This window comes from Perca flavescens, chromosome 7, assembly GCF_004354835.1.
Source record: "Perca flavescens isolate YP-PL-M2 chromosome 7, PFLA_1.0, whole genome shotgun sequence".
In the NCBI taxonomy this organism is placed as follows: Eukaryota; Metazoa; Chordata; class Actinopteri; order Perciformes; family Percidae; genus Perca; species Perca flavescens.
This window is the reverse complement of record NC_041337.1, coordinates 15,220,625-15,244,424: the sequence shown is the minus strand read 5'-3', so window position 1 is coordinate 15,244,424 and position 23,800 is coordinate 15,220,625. Positions and strand designations below refer to the sequence as shown.

At 41.1% G+C, this 23,800-nt stretch overlaps 3 protein-coding genes across 6 annotated transcripts in view; 1 reads left to right on the top strand and 2 right to left on the bottom strand.

The window, feature by feature from the left end:
- The window catches only part of dcaf1 (ddb1 and cul4 associated factor 1), a 21,984-nt gene extending 10,510 nt beyond the window's left edge, over positions 1-11,474 (bottom strand). Inside the window, exons 1-16 of one of the 4 annotated variants that reach the window (XM_028584115.1) lie at positions 11,262-11,474; positions 10,408-10,528; positions 10,218-10,294; positions 10,050-10,123; positions 9,844-9,957; positions 7,979-8,116; positions 7,179-7,775; positions 6,706-6,807; positions 6,454-6,612; positions 5,351-5,530; positions 4,949-5,158; positions 4,615-4,784; positions 4,254-4,378; positions 3,620-3,855; positions 218-1,290; positions 1-110 (exon numbers count right to left, since the gene is read on the bottom strand). The exon at positions 1-110 is cut by the window's left edge and continues 89 nt beyond it. In XM_028584115.1, the coding sequence (XP_028439916.1) occupies positions 1-110; positions 218-1,290; positions 3,620-3,855; positions 4,254-4,378; positions 4,615-4,784; positions 4,949-5,158; positions 5,351-5,530; positions 6,454-6,612; positions 6,706-6,807; positions 7,179-7,775; positions 7,979-8,116; positions 9,844-9,957; positions 10,050-10,123; positions 10,218-10,294; positions 10,408-10,520 (3,478 nt within the window). In that variant the 5' untranslated portion in view covers positions 10,521-10,528; positions 11,262-11,474. The other 3 variants (XM_028584113.1, XM_028584116.1, XM_028584117.1) reach the window with 3 other exon arrangements.
- A 39-nt stretch (positions 11,475-11,513) lies between these two features.
- On the bottom strand, positions 11,514-16,507 carry ssuh2rs1 (ssu-2 homolog, related sequence 1). The gene is made up of 13 exons (XM_028584118.1): positions 16,149-16,507; positions 15,979-16,043; positions 15,360-15,464; positions 14,872-14,947; positions 14,583-14,712; positions 14,355-14,415; positions 14,117-14,238; positions 13,966-14,028; positions 13,798-13,880; positions 13,582-13,674; positions 12,955-13,060; positions 12,196-12,303; positions 11,514-12,052 (listed from the first exon to the last, which is right to left on the bottom strand). The coding sequence occupies exons 1-13, from the start codon at positions 16,169-16,171 to the stop codon at positions 11,912-11,914; spliced, it is 1,176 nt and encodes a 391-aa protein (XP_028439919.1). The 5' UTR covers positions 16,172-16,507; the 3' UTR covers positions 11,514-11,911.
- A 158-nt stretch (positions 16,508-16,665) lies between these two features.
- rpl32 (ribosomal protein L32) lies at positions 16,666-19,941 on the top strand. Its single transcript, XM_028584119.1, has 4 exons — positions 16,666-16,772; positions 17,453-17,553; positions 17,645-17,826; positions 19,776-19,941. The coding sequence occupies exons 2-4, from the start codon at positions 17,458-17,460 to the stop codon at positions 19,903-19,905; spliced, it is 408 nt and encodes a 135-aa protein (XP_028439920.1). The 5' UTR covers positions 16,666-16,772; positions 17,453-17,457; the 3' UTR covers positions 19,906-19,941.
- Positions 19,942-23,800: the final 3,859 nt, after the last annotated feature.

Here is a 23,800-nt window from a genome sequence, read left to right as displayed (position 1 = left end):
GCCCTGTGCACGTCCCGAGCATCAGGAACCGCTCGCGAGCTGAGAAGGCACAACACATGAAACCACTCTCATCCTCGTCTGCCTCCCTGAACACGGAGATGGGACGGAACCTGGGAAATGGAAAATAAAGAATGTGGAGAAATAGTTGTTGAGGACGGTCAAGTAGTCCCATGTTGTGTTCCAAGAAAGGAAACATGAGTCTAGCAAAGCCACCTACCTGCTAAAGATGAGATGTCTGTCAAAGCAGCCTCCATCCACTCCTCCATATTTAGGATATATAACCCTCCGTGTGTGTCGGGATGTAAAGTTGATGGGTGCTTGGCGTCTCTGTTTGGGCTCAGGGCATTGATGGGGGGTGAAGAGAGAGAAAGGCGGGCATGTTGCCACAGGGTTCTTACAGCGTGCATGCTGTTCCCTCAGGTACTCAGTGATGATGCTGTCTAATGCAGGGGGGGAGGGAAGGTGCCTGTCAAACTGCTTCTTCATGGCTGGACTCTGGCTAAAGGCCCCATGGTCAGACTTCTGCCTCAGCACCCGAGGTTTCTTGCAACTCACCGTACCACACGCCGCTAGCCGTTCACGAGAGAAAATGATTCGTCCAATTAGTGGTGAGCCATTGCTACAGATTGGGACAGACGTTGAGGGGAAAGCAGTAGAAGACACAGTCGGTTGTGATGTAGAGGGACGTGTTTGTAAATTGCTAGATCCTGGGGTGGATGAATGAGAGGGATGGTTTCCGAGTCTTGACCCAACACCGTTGGCCAGCCGTGGGGTGCGGGGTAGAGTAGCAACAGGGGAGGCAGGTGGGGGAGGAGCGACAGTAGGGAAAGCAGAAGTTGAATGTGTAGAATGAGACAGACATGCCATCGGGAGATCTGCCTCCTTGGTGAGTGTGATGGCGGTGTCATGAAGGCCTTTGGCCACAAGGTGGTTCCTGATAAGCAGCAGTAGCTCTTTCTCAGGAAAGGAGATCCTGGACTGAGCTACCACACTCGCCCTTTGTAGCCATGCCAGAGACACGTCCGTACCGATCATCAACGGTTTCCCAGAGATCCTTTCTATCAGCTCAGCTGCAAACTTACAGAACTTGACATGTTCGCTGCGTTTGTCCTGAAGCACAGGCTCCTTCATGAGCTGCTGGATGTGTCCGCTGCTGAACAAAGGCAGCTTGCTGATAATCTGTCTGACGGAGGTGGAGCGAGACAGACCCACCAGAGCCTTACAGGCCAGAGCTCGGATCTGATCTGCATCTGTAATGGGCATCTTTACCGTCAGCAGGGACAACAGCACCTACACGACAGACGCAGGATGTAGGTGAAAAACAATGGCTGACAGAACAGAGGGCATATTTTGAAGTTTTTTTTTTGAGAAGGACTCCCAACTGAGTGAACTGACCTAGTAGTGTCTAAGTAGCAGCCATGACAAGAGGTGGAAACATTCTCTAAATGCTAAGAAAAAACTGCTGCCCCACAATTCTTTGCTCAGGCAGCACACATCTTAACAATAACGACATCCCTGACCAAGTGGTATCCATCTGTCAAATAAACTTTAATATAAAGATTTGGTTTTAATGCCAAAATATGTGTCAAAGCTAAAATTGTTATGCAGGGTAAGTTGATTTCTATTGATGCCACAGCAAAAAAAAAAAAAAAAGGTCTTGCTGCCTGTCATAATGTCTGGCCAGTTTTCCTTCTGCAATGTCCCAACTGCATGGCAGCTCCATTCTGTGTGTGTGTGTGTGTGTGTGTGTGTGTGTGTGTGTGTGTGTGTGTGTGTGTGTGTGTGTGTTTTAAAAAGTGTGCACGGTTCCCAAGATAGAGGCAATATATACAGTGTGGAAAATAAGTATTTGAACACCCTGCTGTTTTCCAAGTTCTCCCACTTGGAAATCATGGAGGGGTTTGAAATTGTCATCGTAGGTGCATGTCCACTGTGAGAGACATAATCTAAAAAAAAAAAAATCCAGAAATCACAATATGATTTTTTAACTATTTATTTGTATGATACAGCTGCAAATAAGTATTTGAACACCTGTCTATCAGCTGGAATTCTGACCCTCAAAGACCTGTTAGTCTGCCTTTAAAATGTCCACCTTCACTCCATTTATTATCCTAAATTAGATGTACCTGTTTGAGGTTGTTAGCTGCATAAAAGACACCTGTCCACCCCATACAATCATTAAGAATCCAACTACTAACATGGCCAAGACCAAAGAGCTGTCCAAAGACACTAGAGACAAAATTGTACACCTCCACAAGGCTGGAAAGGGCTACGGGGAAATTGCCAAGCAGCTTGGTGAAGAAAGGTCCACTGTTGGAGCAATCATTAGAAAATGGAAGAAGCTAAACATGACTGTCAATCTCCCTCGGACTGGGGCTCCATGCAAGATCTCACCGCGTGGGGTCTCAATGATCCTAAGAAAGGTGAGAAATCAGCCCAGAACTACACAGGAGGAGCTGGTAAATGACCTGAAAAGAGCTGGGACCACCGTTTCCAAGGTTACTGTTGGTAATACACTAAGACGTCATGGTTTGAAATCATGCATGGCACGGAAGGTTCCCCTGCTTAAACCAGCACATGTCAAGGCCCGTCTTAAGTTTGCCAATGACCATTTGGATGATCCAGAGGAGTCATGGGAGAAAGTCATGTGGTCAGATGAGACCAAAATAGAACTTTTTGGTCATAATTCCACTAACCGTGTTTGGAGGAAGAAGAATGACGAGTACCATCCCAAGAACACCATCCCTACTGTGAAGCATGGGGTGGTAGCATCATGCTTTGGGGGTTTTTTTCTGCACATGGGACAGGGCGACTGCACTGTATTAAGGAGAGGATGACCGGGGCCATGTATTGCGAGATTTTGGGGAACAACCTCCTTCCGTCAGTTAGAGCATTGAAGATGGGTCGAGGCTGGGTCTTCCAACATGACAATGACCAAGCACACAGCCAGGATAACCAAGGAGTGGCTCTGTAAGAAGCATATCAAGGTTCTGGCGTGGCCTAGCCAGTCTCCAGACCTAAACCCAATAGAGAATCTTTGGAGGGAGCTCAAACTCCGTGTTTCTCAGCGACAGCCCAGAAACCTGACTGATCTAGAGAAGATCTGTGTGGAGGAGTGGGCCAAAATCCCTCCTGCAGTGTGTGCAAACCTGGTGAAAAACTACAGGAAACGTTTGACCTCTGTACTTGCAAACAAAGGCTACTGTACCAAATATTAACATTGATTTTCTCAGGTGTTCAAATACTTATTTGCAGCTGTATCATACAAATAAATAGTTTAAAAATTCATACATTGGGATATCTGGATTTTGTTTTTTTAGATTGTCTCTCACAGTGGACATGCACCTACGATGACAATTTCAGACCCCTCCATGATTTCTAAGTGGGAGAACTTGCAAAACAGCAGGGTGTTCAAATACTTATTTTCCTCACTGTAAATCCAGTCCATTTACAACTGCAGCTCTTAGCAGCAGCTGTCATGATGCACACACTGCCACAACTTTAAACACTGTCTTACAGAATGACTAAAAAGACCTTAAGATCACATTTTCTCAATGTTTAAAAAAAAAAAGTAACGTACAGCCTTAAAAAAGGCCTTGATGGTATAAGTTAACTCTACCTTGATGCCATTGTTGGACTGCACCACATTCCACATCTTAGTGAGCACACTCTCGCTGGCTTTGGTCTGCTGAGGCAGGCGGCGACGGGGGGTGCCTGCGATGAACTTGCCAATGCTGGACATGCGTTTGTCTGGAGCACAGACGCAGTTGATGACGACCTGCAGAGCCGACTTCTGAATCTCGGCATCATTTACAAAGACCTCTCCCTCTGCCACTGCCAGGACTATACTAATTCCTGAGGAGAAAAATAAAAATCAAATAGACAAAACATTTCACAAAAATAATAACTTGGAGTTACGCCATCTCTCAGCAGAGCTCGGCGCAGGTTGTATGAAATAAACAAAAATGGAGATACAAAGCTACTGCATATTAATACATTCAGTGGCGAGTGATCATAAATTTAATTTAATTGCACTACATTTCCAAAAAGCAACTACTCAACTTCATGCCCACACCATGCAAGAGATCTTATAATGAGACACTGAATCAGTGCACTATGGACAAATGTAAAATTACAGCTGCTAACCCAACATACATGTGTTAGTTAACTATTGGCTGTATACAAGTAGTTTTACATTTTTGATTTATATCAAATACAAAACTTGTGTAGAATCACACTATGACAACACCTACCAACAGTCGAAACAGTGGATCCTCCCTCATCAAGCACAGCAACAGCCTCAGACAACAACAGCTGGGTCTTTGGGACTACTGTGAGGATGCTCAGAATGTCGAGAGCATAACGCACTGTATCGCTCCTACAAGGAAAGAAATAGTCGTCATTTTACAGTACCAGTCAAAAGTTTGGACACGCTTTACCATTAAAGTTAACTGGTACTGTATAATATTATCAAATCATTATATCACCATGTAACACATCACAAGTCACTGAATAAATAAAAGTAAGAAATGCTCTTTTGTAAAAAAAAAGAAAAAAAATTAATAGGCAATGGATGAAGCAAGAAGAAATGGAGAATAACTGTCTGGTCCATACCTGCCATAGTAGGTTCTCCAGTCACAGGCAATGGAAATGAGCTGCAGGAGGAGCTGAACACATGACAGCTTGTGAAAGACCTCTGCTGGTTCCCAGTACAGTCTGAGTGGACCATACTCTATCAGAAACTCCATCATTTCCACCACCTGCTCACGGCTATAGCTGACTGCCTGGAGAACGAGAACACAAATGATCAGTACAAGAACACAAGCTCCTGCATTTCTTTTACCGCTAAAGCATAAATACAGCAACTAAACATATTTGTATGATACATTTTAAAAGGTTAACATTTTCCAGAAAAGTCAATCTCACTTATCCTTTGTCCTCTGTGTACCTTATAGTATGGTTGGGAGTGAATGGGGGCACCCCCCTCTGTGCGCTGCAGGGATTGCTTCACCTGCTCTACCTTGATCGCCAGGTGGGCCTCAAAGTACCGGCGCAGGGCCATGCAGGTGTGCTTGGCCGTCTGCCTGCTGGAGAAAATCTCATCATCACTCAGCAGTGCTCCCTGGTCCTCAGGGTTCAGGATCTCCAGTGTGCTAATCTGTAAACAGTCAGTTCAAATCCAACATAAGTACACCTACACCATCAGCATCAGTTATGTTATGTTGTGATAATGATTTGACTGCTTGGTTTATTTTCTTGAAAATATGGTATTTTCTGTGAATGATACAGATGGTTACGTTTACATGGTTACTGTGAAGATCACATGCAGCGGACTGCTGGTGTGCCCTACCAGATTGACGAGGCGTCGGAGCCCGTCCTGCCTGTCGAAGAGCTCCAGAACGGCACGGAAAGAGAAGGAGATGGAGAAGAACATTGTGGCGTGGCAGCAGCCGGATGCATGTGAGCATTCCAGCAGCCACAGCGTGTAACCAACCACATCTGACAGGATGGAGTGGGGCAACATGCACACCTTGGGAGGAATGAACACCTATGAATATAAATGTGCACCGCTACTAGAGCTATGCAATACTGATCAAATCTAGTATCAGTTTTCAACAAATACCATAATATTAATGTCAAGATGATTTTGTGAATAATAACCTTAATTGTAAAGCACTTTTCATGCAGAGATGCAACCCAAAGTGACCAAAACCGTTGCTGTATATAGTACACCACATTTGCAGAATTTTGTGGTTATTTAACTAAAATAGAACAGATAAACGCTCATAATTGTATCACTAAATTGTAAAGCAGGCTAGCATAGAGGAATTTTTGGCCCCCCCCAAAGAGGTTTTAGCCATCCCCAAAGGAAAATCACCAGCACCAAAATGTTAAGAACTGAGCAATTCAAATCCTCTCTAAAAGGTGAGCAATTTACCAAACAAAATTGAACAAGCAGAACATAAACTTGAATATGAGGCCTAATCTCAGTTTTAGTCAGATTGTACCGGTTATTTATGTAAATATTTTTATTTTTTTTTAACCAGTTTTGTTAATTCAGGTTTTATTTACTTAAGAATAATAGGCCTTTTTGTTTATCAAATTGTCAGAAATAACAAGTAAATGCATAGATTTCTGTTAAATAAGGTAACACAGACTCATTGCCTTTACTGTACGCGGACCAACCATGCCATGTGTAGTCACCCCCCAAAGGCCCATTCTGAGCCAGAAAAACCCTGGTACTTGAGATATATCACAATATTACCATTATCTAAATTCCAGACAATATATGTTATCACAATGCAAAATAATGACACATTGCAAAGCTCGAACATCTTTCCTTGGGCACGTACAGTACTTAAATACAAAACTGCAAGATAAAACTGGCACAATTAAGGCAATATTCCAGATTTCATTGTATATCTATTTGCATGATGGGTGTCTGTTTTGTACCCTTTCCATGGCGTCCTGGTTATAGGCAAGGTAGTAGAGGCACAGAGAAACTCCAGTAGCAGCCATAGATGGCCTGGGGATATCCAGCAACTTCTGAACTCCTCCATGAGCCACAAACTCTGCAGCAAACTTCTTGTGCAGCAGCAGAGAAGCCAGGTACTGCGAGAAGAGAGAAAAGTAGAAAATAAGTCCGAAGCGCTTGACCTTGTGTTTCACCACCATGGAGGGCAAACTAGGGGAGATAGTGTTTACCTTGAGAGCCTCAAAGGTGAGCTGCACGTCATTGGTCTGCTTTAGATCCATATAATGCATGAGCAGCTCACGAGCTCCCATCTGCATGAACACTGCCAGCAGCTGCAGGAAGGAGGAGGAATGGGCATTGAAAACACACATATCATGTAAATTGGCATAACTATGGAACCATGTGAATGGATAGTTGCTGGAACCAAAGTGAAACATAAAAAAAAAGCCTGTTAGTCTTTAACAATTTCTTGTATAAATTAAAAAATGCACGATGTCACCCTCAAAACTACTCTCTCATAGTATTAGAACAGAACACAATCATTTCTTTAATCATAATTAAGGAAGACTGACATCTACTGGTAAGTCTGTGACAAGACAAGGGAAATGCATAACTTCCATAAAGTGATCAACAAAGCACATCTACATGCTGCAAAAGAAGCCATTTTACTAAACACTGTGCAGGTTGATGGTAATGGACAAACCTCCTGATACTCTCCCAGAGGTGTGAGATACTGCAGGATGAGCCTCTGTTCGATTTCTGGGGTCAGAGGGTACAGATGATAGTTGTTACCAATCACCCAGGGGCTCATCTCAGACCAGCTGCTGTTGGAAAGCTCACTAAAGTTCCTGTCTGGGTCTGGCAAAGAGAAATTTATCTTTTGTTTTGAGGTCCTGCCGCTCTCCCTCTCTGCCTTCCTTTTTAGGTAACTGCTGCCATCAGACATGCCTTGGTCTGTCAGTGAACCTGGGGCAGACATGGGCTTCATCATGGTTTTAACAGCCGAGTTGGCACGGCTGCTGGTCTTATGAGGGGAGTTGAGACGGAACGAAAGCTCGTTTTCAGGCTCGAGGGTTGAGAAGGGAATTTCACCACCCTCCCCTGGCCCTGTCCCCTCCCTTTCAGCGCCGTTTCTCCCCGGTGTGAAGGGCTTCTCTTCAAAGCCTCCGTCAACAGTCTCCTCATCTAAAGGTAGCAAAGGCTCACTCAAAGTCTTCCTGGGGCTGGGCCGTTTGATTTCCCTTTTATTCTCAGCATCTTTATCCTGAAGCTCACGCAACCGATGCAGCATCAAAGGCACCTGTCAATGTGAGGCATGAAAAACAAGTTGATGGAAAGTTGCTACTTCAAATTACCTCATGAGTGATGATGAGCAAACTGGTCTAAAGCTTTGTGGGATAACACAGTTCTATCAGTTGTTGTAATACATTGTCCATCACTATGTACTTTCACATTATTCATTAAATAAGACTGACATTTGAGACAGAGGAATCCCCTACTGACCAAAACAGAGTTCTCCTCCCTGTAGTTGGCTGCAATGTCCTGGTTCTCCATAGCGCCGGCCAACAAGCCTGTGGCATATATTCTGAGGGGCTGTTCGGCCTCCTGAGCCCACTTAAACAGCCTTTCAACTATGCCCTCCTGAGAAGAACAAACATGAGAAGATAGATATAAAAAGGTGAGTGGGGTGACAGTTTATTAGTTAGTTTTATGTCCTCACAGGGCAGTAGTCAAAGTGTAACTGCAAGCTGCACTGTGACTCCACAAACAAAAAATACATTTTTAGACAGCAACTGATGTCTCTGGTTATTTACATTTGATGAGAATGTTGTTCAGTACCATTGACTCTGGATGTGCCAGAATCTTCTTAAACTAAACGAAGAAAAAACTGAGGTGGTTATTTGACGATTAAAAGTCTGCGCTCATCTTCAAACAACAATGTTAAAAACAACAGACAAAGCCAGAAATCTTGGTGTAATTATGGACTCTAACCTGAATTTTTCCAGTGCCTCAACGAATTGATTACAAAGTACTTCTGCTGGTTTTTAAATCACTAAACGGCTTAGGGCCAAAATACATTTAGGATCTGCTTGTAAACTATGAACTAGCCATAGGGCTCTAGAGTGCGACCAATTTGGTCGCAAATGCGACCCATTCATTCTGTAAAGCCGTGCCTGTATTTGGATCTCTCCTCCGCACAGCCTCGCCCCCATTCACTCACACACAGCACCGCCGGTCCACACTGCTGATATTTGTCTACAGTTTTAATTGTTATTAACACAGCTGTATATTGTTAAGTATGAGAGGGAAACCTGTATTAGTACCAGTGTTTCCGCTGGTAACTGTTATTGCGGCCGCCACGGCAAAAACACATTAGAAGTTATTAAATGTGTATAAATGTTAAAAGTGGCTTTGACTTAAAACTGAACATTTAGCCCACTTTGTTAAAAAAACAGAGCAATATATCGTGTATCGCCATTCAGTGCTAATGGCGCCGCAAGGAAAAATTTGGGTGCACCTAAATTTTGTGCTGGTGCACCTAAATAAAAAAAGTTAGGTGCACCAGTGCAACCAAGGCAAAAAGTTAGTCTGGAGCCCTGTAGCCAGACCTCTCAGATCAGCTAGGAAAGATCTGCTTGCGGTCCCCAGAATAGGAACCAAAAAGGGGGGAAGCAGCATTCAGATTTTATGCTCCACATATCTGGAACAAACTTCCAGGTGACTGTAAGTCAGCAACAACTCTGAGCTCTTTTAAATCAAGGCTGAAGACCTATCTTTTTGACGTTGCCCATCTTTAATTCATTGTACTGTACTGTGAATTTTAAGCCTATATTCTGTTTTTAATTTATTTTTTATTTTTAAATGCATTTAAAAATAATTAATGTTTTATGTAAAGCACTTTGAATTGCATTGCTGCTGAAATGTGCTATATTAAAAAAATTGCCTTGCCTTCAAATATTACTTGTCGGCCATTTGCCATTATCTTCTGTCCCTATTATTATTTTTAACTGCTTTAATACCAAAGGAACCAGTTTGTCTGAGTGGCATCACAGACATCATCTTCAAGTCAAAATTATAACATTCACTTTTTATGTAGCTTCCTCTTTGTTTTTGTGATGGTCAACTTTATTATTTATGTTTGCATGCTAAACACTAATGTATACTGTCACCAGAAGAATGTGTGTAAACATGTATTACTAAATGTACCTTTAATCACTAAACAAAGGATGTTGGATATGCATCTGGTAAACTACAAGAACATAACAGGGTAACATGACAGATAAAATAAACAAAACACAATGTTTGAACAAGTGAACAGAGAAAAAACTAAATGCTATTATCTTATCATGAACTCAGAAATAACCCACCTTTTCCTGAAAGACCACAGCCGTCTCCAATCCAGGCATGATGTTCTGAAGCAGGCGACAAGCTGCTGCATTGAGGGAAAATTCTCTGCTGGTCATCACATAGCTATTCACCAGCTACAAAGAGAATAAAAAAAAGAAATCACCTTGTGATTTTGATGCTAAAAATTGCCCCTTATTTTGCATCCAAACAACCTATCCATTCTTACGGTGTTCATAAAGTCATCATTCTTGAACAGGATCTTGAGCAGGTGCCCTAACACGCATTCTGGATCAGCTCTCCCTAGTGGCCAAGAGGGAAATGTCAAAAACATACACAATATTAAAATCTCCAGTAATCTTCTATTAATGTGATCTTTTTCTTTTCTTTTTCATACCAGGGTGTCGGTCATCAAAAGGGTCTGGGTCCGCTTTGTGGTACTCCTCTGTCTCTTTCTCAACAAGCTCTGAAATTCTGAAAGTAACAGCACATCAACAAATTTACCATGTTTAAGTCACACCCTCCTAATCACACATTGTGGAACTAACTAACTAACTTATCATAAAGACTTTAACTAAACTACTTACTTGGTGATGATGTTTACTAGCTCCTGTGTGCTGCCTTGTTGCTCCCTCTCCCACTGTTCCAATAGAGTAGTCAGCTCTGCCTTGGAGTCCACACTGGCAGATGCCGACGCCATAGCGCAGCCTGTCAGGGTGACAGACACTTAATATGTATTCATTTCATTAACAATACACTTTACAATTTAGTCCACTTATATACTACTCCAGGGGATGAGTGTGCTGGTGTGTGTCGTAAACTATAATCTTAAAAAGTCAACAAAAAACACCACCGTCCGAGACACACATACATGAAAAGCATGACTGCAGTCAGATTATATCTTTCGCTAAAATCAGGAGAACAAAAAAAGCAGATTTGCTCCATCGCTTCACTAACGTCAAACAGCGGAGTGTGCAGGTGCAGCTGCCCTCCAGGGACTGAAACTGTCAAACACGCAGTTACTTTTCAAGTTAGCATATACCGTAGATTCAAATATTTTAGCAGAATGTCTGGTTTAATTCGGAAGTAAAATCTCAGCACCAACACCTGCACAAACTGCTTGTTCTACATTCTACTTATAGACGATACTCACTGTACCAGGGGGCAGCAAACTCAGACTGCCTGTTGCAGTGTTTGGCTAGCTAGACTGTGGCTAAACAAGGAAGCGTATATACTCAGCTCGCTAGCGACACTCTTTAAAATGGCCACTTTTGAATTCAAGTATTATAGTTTGCATTATGCCGGAGCTTTACAGACATGTACCGCGTATTGTGTGAGATTAAAATCATACTCGAACCAACGGAACCTGCCTGTACATGTAGCCTAGCACTGCAGCTAGCAGCATCACAGGTAAACCTGGCTAGTTAGCTAGCATGCTTACTTTACCTCGTTGTTCCGCTCAGTTCTTCTTCGTTTTTACCAAATTTACCAGGACTTGTATTCACCGCTATCAGTCCAAACTTGATTGCGCCTAGGTGAATATCCACGTATTTATCACCGTTTCACAGCCAATGCTTAATTAGCTTTATTGTAGCTTTGTGTTCACGGTTTATTATCATTATGGCGAACACGTTCCTCACGTCATTGCCCGGGCGACAGTCCACTTTTAATGACGAAACGATTCAACCCGAAATTGCGAAATACCATTTATTGAAATTAATGAAATACTGCAACGCTAATATTACATATATATGTCTTACAAAATTCTTCACATTTAACGATTACTTGCATTCACATAAAACTATATTATTTTGCCATGAGAGCAAACTGATTAGGTGCAAATACATGTTACAAAAAAATCACTGTCGTATGTATGTAAAAGCATCGACTTCATGGAATATAGTAGGATTATGGTTTATACTGTGTCAATAAGCAATTATTTTCTGTGTCGCATGCATACAAATGGCACGCAACAATACAAATAATTTCCCAAACATTAGTTATCTTGTATGTATATGGGAAACTGCCCAGTAGTAGAACTGAATTAGATAACCAATGAAAGAAAAAAACCTTCATACACAGCCATTGCAATTACATCACAGTACAGCAACAGGTAGCAGGATAGTCATCTGCACTAACTTTGAACTCATTCCCGTAAACAAAGTAAACGTGTGATTTCCCTTTCCACGAGTAGGTAACCTTGGTGATGGGAATCAGCTCTATGGTTTGACGCTGCAGACAAAGAAAGCAAATATGAGCATGATACACAAACACAAAATTAGGCTTGGATTACAAGTACTGCAGTCCATTAACATTGACATAATATTATTTTATATCCAAATAGAAGACTATGAATAAAGTAGATGCACTGTTACCTGTTGTAGAATGCGTGAGGTCTGGGAGAACTTGCCCTGGTGTTCACTGACAAGGCGCTGTGCAGCATTCACCACTGTAGGGTCTGGGAAGCCCATCACTGGGTATACCTGCACAGAGTAATCAGAAAACTATTAAGAAGTGCTGAAACACCATCGCTGTTTAAATGACGTTCGTTTATTGGTTGATGGATCAAGCAGGATAACAAAACATACGTTGGGCAATTATGACCTCAGAAAATAGGGTTAGTATTAGGCCTAACACCATGTCAACACAGCACAAGGGCTGCACAGTGAACAGAGCGTGTCAGCAGCTTCAGTCCTCCATCAGTGGATGTGGCTGAACACAGGATGCGTTCAGCCACAGTGTCACTGTGTGGTCAACCACATGTTGGCAGTGCTGAGAGCCCCATATACAATAACTGTATCTACACACATAAAACTGAAGAAAACTGACTTGAAGCCTAAAACGATGCTTCCGGTCACAGTTAACATTGTAAAGCACAAGCGTTACACGCTGTGTAGACCATTCAAATTATTTAGAACGTGGCTAAAATGCATCCTGTGTTGACAGTCTGTTTTTGTATAATATAGGTCACAGTAAATGTGTACCACAGATATGACATGGTTATCAGTCTAAGAAGGCAAAACAATGTTCACCAAAAATCTAAGCAATCTGCATTTTATATGTATTAAAAAACATTATCCTCCCATACCACCCATATTCTGTTCCCCCTGAGAAAGTGAGAAAGAATATTTTACCATGTACTGAGAGTCCCTGAAAAGCTCCTTGCCAGACACGTTGCTGAGGTTGTGCACCTGCAGTCCACTTGACTGTTCCACAACATAGTTATCAGAGTTGTTGGTCCTGAAAGCATATACATAAAAAAGAAATCCAGTTTAATTGTACAACTGTTATATGTTAATTAACAGTATCACGTAACCATACATGTTGATGACCTTCAGATTCTTAAAGGTCCCATATATTAAAAAGTGAGAGTGCCATGTCTTATTTGATTATAAATGTGTATAATATGTAAATACTATGAAAGTATCAAAACACTCAATTCAGTATTCAGAAACGGTGCAGCTACAGTGCCAGTCATGTCCTGGCTGCAATGGTGATGAGAACACAGATGCTTTTTCACAGATGTTTTTTTTGGGAGGGCATCGGCAACCTCTGGTGCTGAAAAATGAAGACACCTTTTGGTAGTGAATCCCTGTAGACCCTCATGTTAAAATGCTCAAATTTACAGCAGAACATTAAAGCATGTAAACATGTTCTAGTAGAAACTAAATACGTATGAACCTGAAAAATGAGCATAATATGGGACTTTTAAGAATACAATTTAATGCATTAGTTAAGTCAGACATTGACAGAAAAAGCACCATTTCACAGTGAGGTTGATGTAGACCAGAAGCTGTTGTTTTCCATGACATGTTTCACATTGCTTCGATCCTTGCCCGTGACAGTGGATGCAACTGCAAACAGAATAATGTTTAATAACTATAAGTATCTATCTTACAAGAAGCACAAACTGTACTGTTTATTAATTGCACTTTTACTTAATTAGAAGGCTATGAGACGCAATGGGTAACACTTACTTTTCCCTTCCTCTGCCACTGCAGTGGTGGCACCGATCATTTCCCATGCGGTACCCAGATCCATTGCAGACCCAACAAACTTTCTGACAGGAGCAAGAAACAAAAACATATGATCTCACTATACATCTTAAAGGAACCCTTTTAATGAGGTCTGTGGATATTACTTACATTACCAGCACCGGCACAGTCTTTGCAAGGTTTTCGACCCATTCCCACACAAATGTGGCAGGCCTGTATATGAAATGTTTCTCGTCAGGAAAAAATTCTAAAAGCAATTACAGGAGCTTTTTAGTCCTCAAACACATGTTATATAATTTACCTTCATGGACGATGTGTAGGGAACCTTCATAATCTGTTTGCTATCCACAAAAAAGTTGGGAGCTTGAGCAGGAACATCCCAGGGCCCTGGAGGTGGTTGGGCTAAGGCATCCACTGGCTGGCCTGATCCAAATAAACATATCAGATTATCAATTGGCAGTAACCCTAAATAGCTGACTGACAGCAGAAAATAGAGGGTTCAACTAATGTCACTAATGCACAAGGTATAAGTACTGTACCATTGTACGGCTCGTGACTCCACTCTGTAGATCTTGATTCAGTGAAGGTTTCCAGGCGGTACTAAAACAAAGCAAGGGTGAAGAAGACAAACAACAGAAACATAGCTTTGGTTATTCATGCACTGAACATCCAAAACTACTACACTAGCTATTACTTCTATTGATTTTCCTGCCTTTCTAGAAAGTTTTCCTAACAAACAAACACACATTAATTAGACCTCCTCTTACCCTGTAAGTATTGAATGCATCCATACTGCTGATCACACCATCCTTTGCTGGTGCTGCACTATAGCAGCACTTGCTGGAGGCAAACTGGACAAACGCTTCCCGGGCAATATCTTCAGTTATAGATGGGATACTGTCAGCAGTGAGGGAATGATATACAGTATGTAATGAAAGTGATGGTTGTAATAGCACATAAAGTGCATAGATTGCTTTAACCGTAAAACACATCATGAAAAATGTTTTGCAATACCCTTAGCAGTGATGTTGAAAAAAAGGAAATAGTTTAGCTTACTTCCAGTGTGGTTGTTCGGGTCCAGGTTGAGGCTGAGGAACTGGAAAAGCAGGCATCGGAGGGGGCAGAAATCCACCTACAACAGATATTGAAAGGTTTTTGTGTGTGTGTGTGTGTGTGTGTGTGTGTGTGTGTGTGTGTGTGTGTGTATATAATATATAGTTTATGTATTGTGGAAGTTTTGCCCACCCCATTTACAAACATGAGTGGGGTAAATATTAGAAACACATTTCAATATAATGTAGTCCAGTTCAACACCACCACTAGCAATGGCCTCAGTAATAAACAGTTGAACAATAACAAAAACAGATCAGTAAGCTGTGAAGAAGAAAATAGGACATGCAACAGAGTTGTTTACTGTATTGATTTAAATTGTATAGCTGGACCTAATAAGGTGGCCAGGGGGTAGATATGATCAGTACCATGAAAAGTATAGATGTAGTCACAGATGATATGGGGCTATTACGACTACGTGCGGCATACTGTACCTCCTGCGCCTGCCATGGTGCCTTCGTAGCCAGGCATGTTATCGAACATGCCGGCTGGAGGAGCGCTGGGGCCCTGGAACTCAGCTGCGGGTGGGGCGAACATTGCTTAAAGCAAACCAGAAAAACCAGTTCAGTCATATGAATGGATGTAGACTTTAACAGCCTAAATCTTGTTAAGTTCTTATGATGATGCATTACGCAAACGACTAGCCTAAAATAAAATAAAAACTGAAAGAAGACTCTAATCGTTAATCTTTTCATAAAACATTAATTCTTGAAATTGTAACATGTTTCTATGGTGTATGAGAGAGAGGCTTACATTGCCCCTTGTTATCTGTTTGGAGATGTTTTACACTAAAGACTCACAGACAGAGTTAGGTCCTTTAAAAAACACAGTCCTGAGTTGTGACAGCAGCCCATAGATGAATGGATGTAGCCTATGTAGGCTACTTAGGACTAGTATAACCTTTTTTTTTAAGGACTAGCCTATAACCTTCACGAAATCACGTAACTGTATATAACACTATTATAAATGTATTTGAATATAGCCTACTTAATAACAAAATGGCTTAAAATTCAGTGCAAAAGCTTAATTAGGCTACACTTCTATGGAGTTTACCGGGTCTGCCCGCAGACGATGGTATGTAACCGGGATTGGCCGTTCCGTAGGTTCTGTTCTGGTGGCTGTAAAGTACGGGAAACGAAATTAGGCCTAGGTCAATGAGGTGGAAAACAATATTTTAAACACACACACAAACACACACACACACACACACACACCACGCTTACCCTGATACAGGCTGATATTCCATTTCAAAGCGCTGGAAAACAACCAAATAGGGAAATACAACTATTCATACGTGCTCTAATCCACGCATACTAATCACAAGCAATCATGTGATAAAAATCAGATCATCGTCTTCTGTCTTCTATCTGTCACACACACCTCCGTTTCCAGAAACTTGTCAGTCAGCAATTAAGCCTACCTCTTCTTCAGACTGTAAAAAAAAGAGTAGCTCATAAAACTTTAATTTTGGTGTCTTTGGTTCAGCTTTAGGGCTCACGCTATGGTCTTTAAAGCGCTCATAAGTTTAGAGAAGTAACGATACCGAAAGCGCTCCCCCCTCTCATCTGTCCAGGAAGTGCGCACAAATCCATGAACAGATATAGGTGGGCGTGGAGCTTAAAATATAATAATGTAGGCTAACACTCACAAACACCAAAACAAACACTACGATATTCATGTTATTTCACTAAACATATTTTTGGGAAAGAAATGTAAATTTCAGTGGACCGTTTTCAAGTACTGTAGTTCTGATAAAATACAGTACCCATAAGCCTTTGCAACACTCACGGAAGTCCTTTTCTTTCCTTCCGCCGTCGCTGAAGTCCCTTTCGGATTTACATCGGCGGGTGAGTCGATACAATCTATGTTCATCAGCGCGATTTAGGTCGTTATTTGACCATCCTGGTGTGGTTTATCAATAATAAACGTCCACTGTACTTGTGATGCATGAAATTGGATATGTTGTCATCTTATACAGTCTTCAAAGTGTCGTTCTTGTGCGAGGTGCTGCTTCTAAAACGCTGACCGGGTGCTAACGAACTCCCCGTAAAATAGGGTTGTTGTGTTCAGTTAAGGCCTGATGCAGCTACATTGTGGCTTAACGATAACCATAATCAAATACAAACCAGCAGTTGACAACATTAGACATATGTTAAATGTTTATATCCATACTGTTTAAGCGGAATGCGTGAAGTAGAGTAGCATGACTGGCTAGCCAACTAAACATTGACTGCATCTTATTAGCTAGCTTGCTAGCTGATGTTGGTCAACACGTTTAACGCCACCCAAAGGCTTAATGCTCACTCAACAGGAACATTGACGTATTCTTGTTTTATTTTCTGTTAGTCGCAGGCTCAATGATGGTTTGTCAGTGAAATCTAATGTCTAAATGTGGTAGTGAGTTAGTTGCAGAAACCAACACTTGCTAATAAATCCGTAGTAGCATGTAGCACGTTGTGTTGTAACGTCAATGCTGCAACACAGACATAAGTATTCTAAATTGTTTGTAACCTTGTTCTGTCCCCAGTCACCATGGCAGCCCTCAGGCCCCTCACAAAACCCAAGATTGTCAAAAAGAGAACCAAGAAGTTCATTCGCCATCAATCTGACCGATATGTCAAGATTGCGGTAAGTCTATATGCCATACTAGACGTGCTCAGCTTGGTCAGACTGCAAGCAGCTAATCAATCCTTAAATAACTTTTTTTAATATCCAACAGAAAAACTGGCGTAAACCCAGAGGTATTGACAACAGGGTCCGCAGGCGGTTCAAGGGTCAGATGCTGATGCCCAACATCGGTTATGGTAGCAACAAGAAGACCAAGTACATGCTGCCCACTGGCTTCAAGAAGTTCCTGGTGCACAATGTCAAGGAGCTCGAGGTCCTGATGATGAGTAACAAGTAAGTTGTTTGTGCACATAACTATTAAATACTGTAGTTTATTTGTCCCTACATACCAAAGTTTTTCATTTTAAGGAGTGCACAAGGTTAGTTCTATTTGGAGAGATTTTGATATAGTGGTTGACATGTGACTGGCACTTCAGATTAATAGAAGTGAATGTAATTGTAGGGGCAAACAAAAGTGTAAAATATGCATTTCACATTGTATAAACTTTGATTGGTTGACTGGCCACCCTAAATAACTAGGACATTTTTTTCTTTTAAGAGACGGTGATGTTTACCAAATGTGTTTTTAGTGCTTTGACCACCATAGAAGAAATTCCATTCACCTCCAGTAGAGATCTCAAACCTCAGCAAGGGCAAAGAGGGTGAACTAAACCTTACATGGCAGCAAGACTGACATAAGTCAATTTCTGATTTTATTAAAGACTGAGTAAATACTTGAGGCTGTGATCTGAACATGCAGAGGCCTACTCTGGCAATTTATTGGTCCAGTATTTTCAGTCTGATGGGATTGATGGATGCTTGCTGAGCTTGGGAGAAAAATATTGCGGTTTAATAATATAAGCAAGGACTTGAATGAGGAAGTCCAACATAGTTTAACTGACGTCGCAACAACCTGAGGCTGACAATCCTGGATAACTGTTCTCACGGTTTATCAAATCACTTTGTTTAACCAGAAGGTATAGCTCTGAGTAGGAAAGGAGTTTGGACTAAGGTTAATGGCTGTCCTTGTATTTGGCACAATGGCCTTTTTTTCTTCATGCAGTTTTACTTAAGCTGCGAAAAGATCAAGATAATCAAAATCTGCCTTGTGTTTCTAGGGGATACATTGACACAGATGCAATGTTACTCCCTTGATAGCCCTTCTTGCTTTCTGTGCCCTGTAAACTGGATAAAACATGGATCTGGTGTTAATCATGTCATTCATGGTTTCTGAAGGGATGGAAGCTTAGCGTAGGATATTTTTTCATCTTGTCAGTTTATTTTCAGCCAGAAAATATGATCACACTGTGGAGCTGAGGTGGGGCAAGCAGATGGCAGTAACTATGACTTAGTTTTGGAGCTTGAGATGCCTGTTAAGTAGTCACAGCTCAAAGCATTCACTTTTTTCACTTTAATTTCAGTGAAGAACTGGTAAGATTCTTTAGCTTCTACTTCCTTAATGTCAGTTTAGTCTGACTGAACTTAGACTTGCAAAATAGCAACTGTCCGGCCAATTTCAAAGAGGGGTTGAATTGATCTGTTCAGAGATTTTAACTGTATTCTCAACGAATTTAGCAGTAGATTAGTTGGGGTAATGATGCTCATTATTGCCAGGATAAGGACAGATAATTTGAATCAAAAGGTGTAGAACTTTAAACCTGTGCAATGTGGGCCAGCGAACAAAGTATGCTTAAAACCCTGCCCACGCTGTTTGCACTCGACAGGAGCGAGTAGACTACATCACCCGTGTCTAAAACGGTGATATGTATTACGGTAACAGTGTTTCTAGGAAGATGTTTGGCTTTTCCCATCCACTGTTTTTTGGAGCCAGCATCTAACAGCAAATTGAGTAGCCAGTTACTATTATAGAGCACATAAATACTTGGAAATGGCCACATTTCCATGGTCAATGACGATATGTTTTACTGTTTGGATGCAGCACAACAAGTAAACTGCTTTGTAAACAGGATTCAATCATTAAACTATCTGTGAATCCGGTTGATTACAGATGTGGGGACATTGATTTTGCAGAAGACCAGTTTCACAATTATTAAAAAGTGGTCCATGTTTTATCAACACTTCTGAACAGAAGTATTGATGGTGGTCAGAATTTCTCCTAAGTTTTGAGACTTTGTAGTAGTTCACCCTATTCAGAAAATGCAGAGCAACCCAAACTGTCACCCTGGCATTTTAGTTAGAAACATCTTGTCATTAACATAACATCCTTCCCTCTCGTTCTGTAGGACTCACTGTGCTGAGATCGCCCACAACGTCTCATCTAAGAACAGGAAGGTGATCGTGGAGAGGGCAGCTCAGCTGGCCATCAAGATTACCAACCCCAACGCCAGGCTCAGAAGCGAGGAGAACGAATAAACTGGTTATTACCCAATAAATGTTTAAAAATTGAAACTGGCTCATGGATCATTCGTTCTGCAATTTATAGCTTGTTAGTGGTGGTGTAGCAATGGTCTGGATAATCTTAATGTTTGAAACTTAAGTTTCAATTATTCTATGGAGGAGAAAGGCTCATCTCAGAGTTTTAAATTCAGTGGGTTGCTTTTTGGCCGAGTGGATGGGAAGCTCCGTAATTTGGACAGAAACTTGGAATTTTATTGTGGCTATTGGGAAGTTTGGGGAATATTGGTTGTCCTAATACCCCATACAGTGAAATTTGTTTCATTGAATGCAGTGATTTTATTTACTTAATCAAAATGTCTGAAATTAATTAATTTATTTTTATTTGCTTGTAAAGAATTAAACAAGATTCTTCTGATCCTCATTTAAACTAGTGTCACTGGTGGAGGGCTAATTTGCAAAAAAAGTAAAGGTGCATTAACAGGTGTTGAGATGACGGTGAGTTATAAATGGTTAGTTCATTTGGGGCATGATACTTCAGAGATGAGAGCTATTTTTGTATGGTGCACAGGCGTCAAAACCGTAAGGAAATGCTCATACATGTATGAGTTGGTGTCTACACCGAGGGCTACAGAGCTGGTTGTATTCTATAAACACTTTTCTTTCCAAGACGTGATCTGGGGTAAATGCTGTTTATGGCTTCTTTGTCAAACATTCTGGACTTAATTCAGTTATTTTTTTTATTTTTTTTTTACTTTACCATATTTCTCAAGGTCACTTGAACAAATGAGCAGCATTGGAAAAATCACATGTTGGAGATGTAGATCAAATGGAACTTTATCCCAAGGGAAATTGTGTGGCAGTACAATGTAGGAAAGACAGCAAATTAGAAAAAATACAGAAGACATTAAGGTGCAAAAACAAAATGTACACAAAGCCAGAAATGTAAACAGGTTAACGGTATACACTCACCTAAAGGATTATTAGGAACACCTTAAATTTCACGTTAATTATATCTAATCAACCAATCACATGTCAGCTGCTTCAATGCATTTAGGGTTGTGGTCCAGGTCACAAAGAATGGTCTGAAAAAGGAAAAACATCCAGTATGCTGCAGTCCTGGGGGGCAAAAATGCCTTGTTGATGCTAGAGGTCATAGGAGAATGGGCCGACTGATTCAAGCTGATAGATCAACTTTGACTCAAATAACCACTTGTTACAACCGAGGTATGCAGCAAAGCATTTGTGAAGCCACAACACGCACAACCTTGAGGCGGATGGGCAAACCAGCAGAAGACCCCACCGGGTACCACTCATCTCCACTAAAAATAGGAAAATGAGGCTACAATTTGCACGAGTTCGCCAAAATTGGATAGTTGAAGACTGGAAAAATGTTGCCTGGTCTGACGAGTCTCGATTTCTGTTGAGACGTTCAGATGGTAGAGTCAGAATGGGACGTAAACAGAATGAGAACATGGATCCATCATGCCTTGTTACCACTGGGCAGGCTGGTGGTGGTGTAATGGTGTGGGGGATCCCTTTCGCCTTCAGAACTGCCTTAATTCTTTGTGTCATTGATTCAACAAGGTGCTGGAAGCATTCTTTAGAAATGTTGGCCCATATTGATAGGATAGGTTCAAACACGGTATTAGTATGGCGTTCCTAATAATCCTTGAGGTGAGTGTATGTACCTACATCTTTGTTACTTTACATACTACATTTCAGAGGCATAAATTGTACTCTTTCCTCCACTACATTTGTCTTACAGCTATCAATACTTTGCCGATGAGGTTTTTACATACAGAACATGATCAACTTATAAAAATATGCATCAATGTATATTCAATTATCCAACAGCACCATACAGTAGTTAACATTAGCTCCACCTTGACTGACTAGAATTGAAACACTGCTAATGTCTTGAGGGATCAGTAATATAATATTCTAATAATATATGCTCTTTAAGAGACCACTCTGTCCAATGAATACTTTTACATGTCTTTTATTTCTGAAATTGGCCCCACGCTTTCTGTTAACCACAACTAGTAAACTGATCTTGATGTTTAAAATGGGTTGACTGCTCCTTTAAATAACACACTGTATAAAGGTTAGAATAGAACAAGCCTAAAAATGTGGAGAAGCCAGCTCACAGTCTCCTTCCAGGTTTTAGAATAACTAAAAGGAGATTGGCATTATCTATCATCATGTTTAGGCAAATCTGCAGCCGACACTCTGGTGTAATATCAATAGATTAAATAGGTTGTTATCAGAAGTGGTTGCCTTGAAATGGCCAGTTCAGATTGTATATTGTTTTGAGATGTTTGGAGCCGGCTCCCTGCAGAGAAAGTTTCCATTGCATTGTGGCAGGCAAGCTGTTCCCCACAGCCCTGAGCCTTCTGCCATCTGTTCCTGTAAAACTGACATTGCCAGAGATGCAAAAACATAACATTTATTTAGCCAGTCGGCTTGTGGCTGTTTGGAACTGAAGACGTGAGTTACCAGTGCTGGTTGGAAAAAGAAAAGAAAGAAACAGTTGCAGTGTTTGATCTGAATCGTTCCTCTTTTAAATAACCTGCACCTGTTTCTGAATGGGCTTTGGATGACACACCTGAGAGGACTGGAAGTTCTCCAGAGAGGGAGGAGAACATGAGAACAGCAGGACAGGCTGAGACTGCAATGTCTAAGAGACAGTGAGAGTGTCAGGAAGAGGACAGAATCCAGTTTTTCCTTGTCACTGGTCAGAAAATGAACATGTCAGCAAGGGTAGCGTTTGGAAAGGGGCGCCTCACTCCCAAAAAGCTCTCCTTCGCTTTCCCTCAGACAGATTCCCTGAGGAAAGGCAGCCGGTCTGCAGGAGGAAAGCGGAGGATGTTCTCGTTTTCTCTCAGATGTCGATTGGGCATCATCAGAGGGGGAACCAAAGGTAAAGCCGACTGTAATATTTTGGGAAATGGTAATGTATTCAGTTGATGTCTTTGATATTGGAGGACAAGACGTGAGACTGGGAAGTTTGAGTTATTTTACAATTTATGCAGTTATAGAAAAGAAAAGTTTTGTTGCAGACATTAAATAACTTAAGTTTAGGCTTATTTGTAATGAATTAACCCAAATTACATATATTACCTGAATTAATTAAAAAACAGAGAGTTAAACTGTGTGTGCAGCAGGCCTGTTAAACTGAGCATTCAGTTGACTGAAATCTGGGCTTTTGACCTACCTCAAAGGTGAACACTGAAGCATGTGCAACACATCCTTATCCTCTGGCTCTTTTTTGTCACACTAATCTGTGCTGGCTAACAAGTGATTTAGTCATATTGCTTTTCAGACTTTCACTTGCAACTGAATCTGATCACCATAAGATGGCAGTGTGGTCAGTTTGATAAAGGAGCAGGTTAAGATTCAGGTCCTTCCACCTAGAATACCCACTTTTGCCTATAATGAAAATTCTGGATAAGTTTTTTTGTTTACAATTATGTAGATGAAACATTGGGAAATTGTACAAAGCAGCACTCACTAGTGAACACAATCACAGGTTATTCTTTTATTGAGAGTTTTAAATATTATGCATCTTTTTTTGTCTTTTTAAATTCTGCTCTACTTTGTTTTTACTTTGGTTGAGCATTCCTAACCTCTATTTATATGCCAAGGTTGCTACAAACATTCCACTTTCTTAATCTAATCATTGCATTATTACTCACCCCACATCCATAATTTTGATATCTGGTCTGGAGTAAGTGCAAAAGAGTATTTTTTTATTATAATCCAACATTTGCCACCCTGTTCCCAGGGGTTTTCATCACTCCACCACGCTGCTCCGTCTACCGATTCTTTTTATTCTGTTGGAAATTAATTAGTCTCGCTCTGAAAGACTGCACTCACTCACATTGTAAATTGGGTATTAAGGACAAAAGTC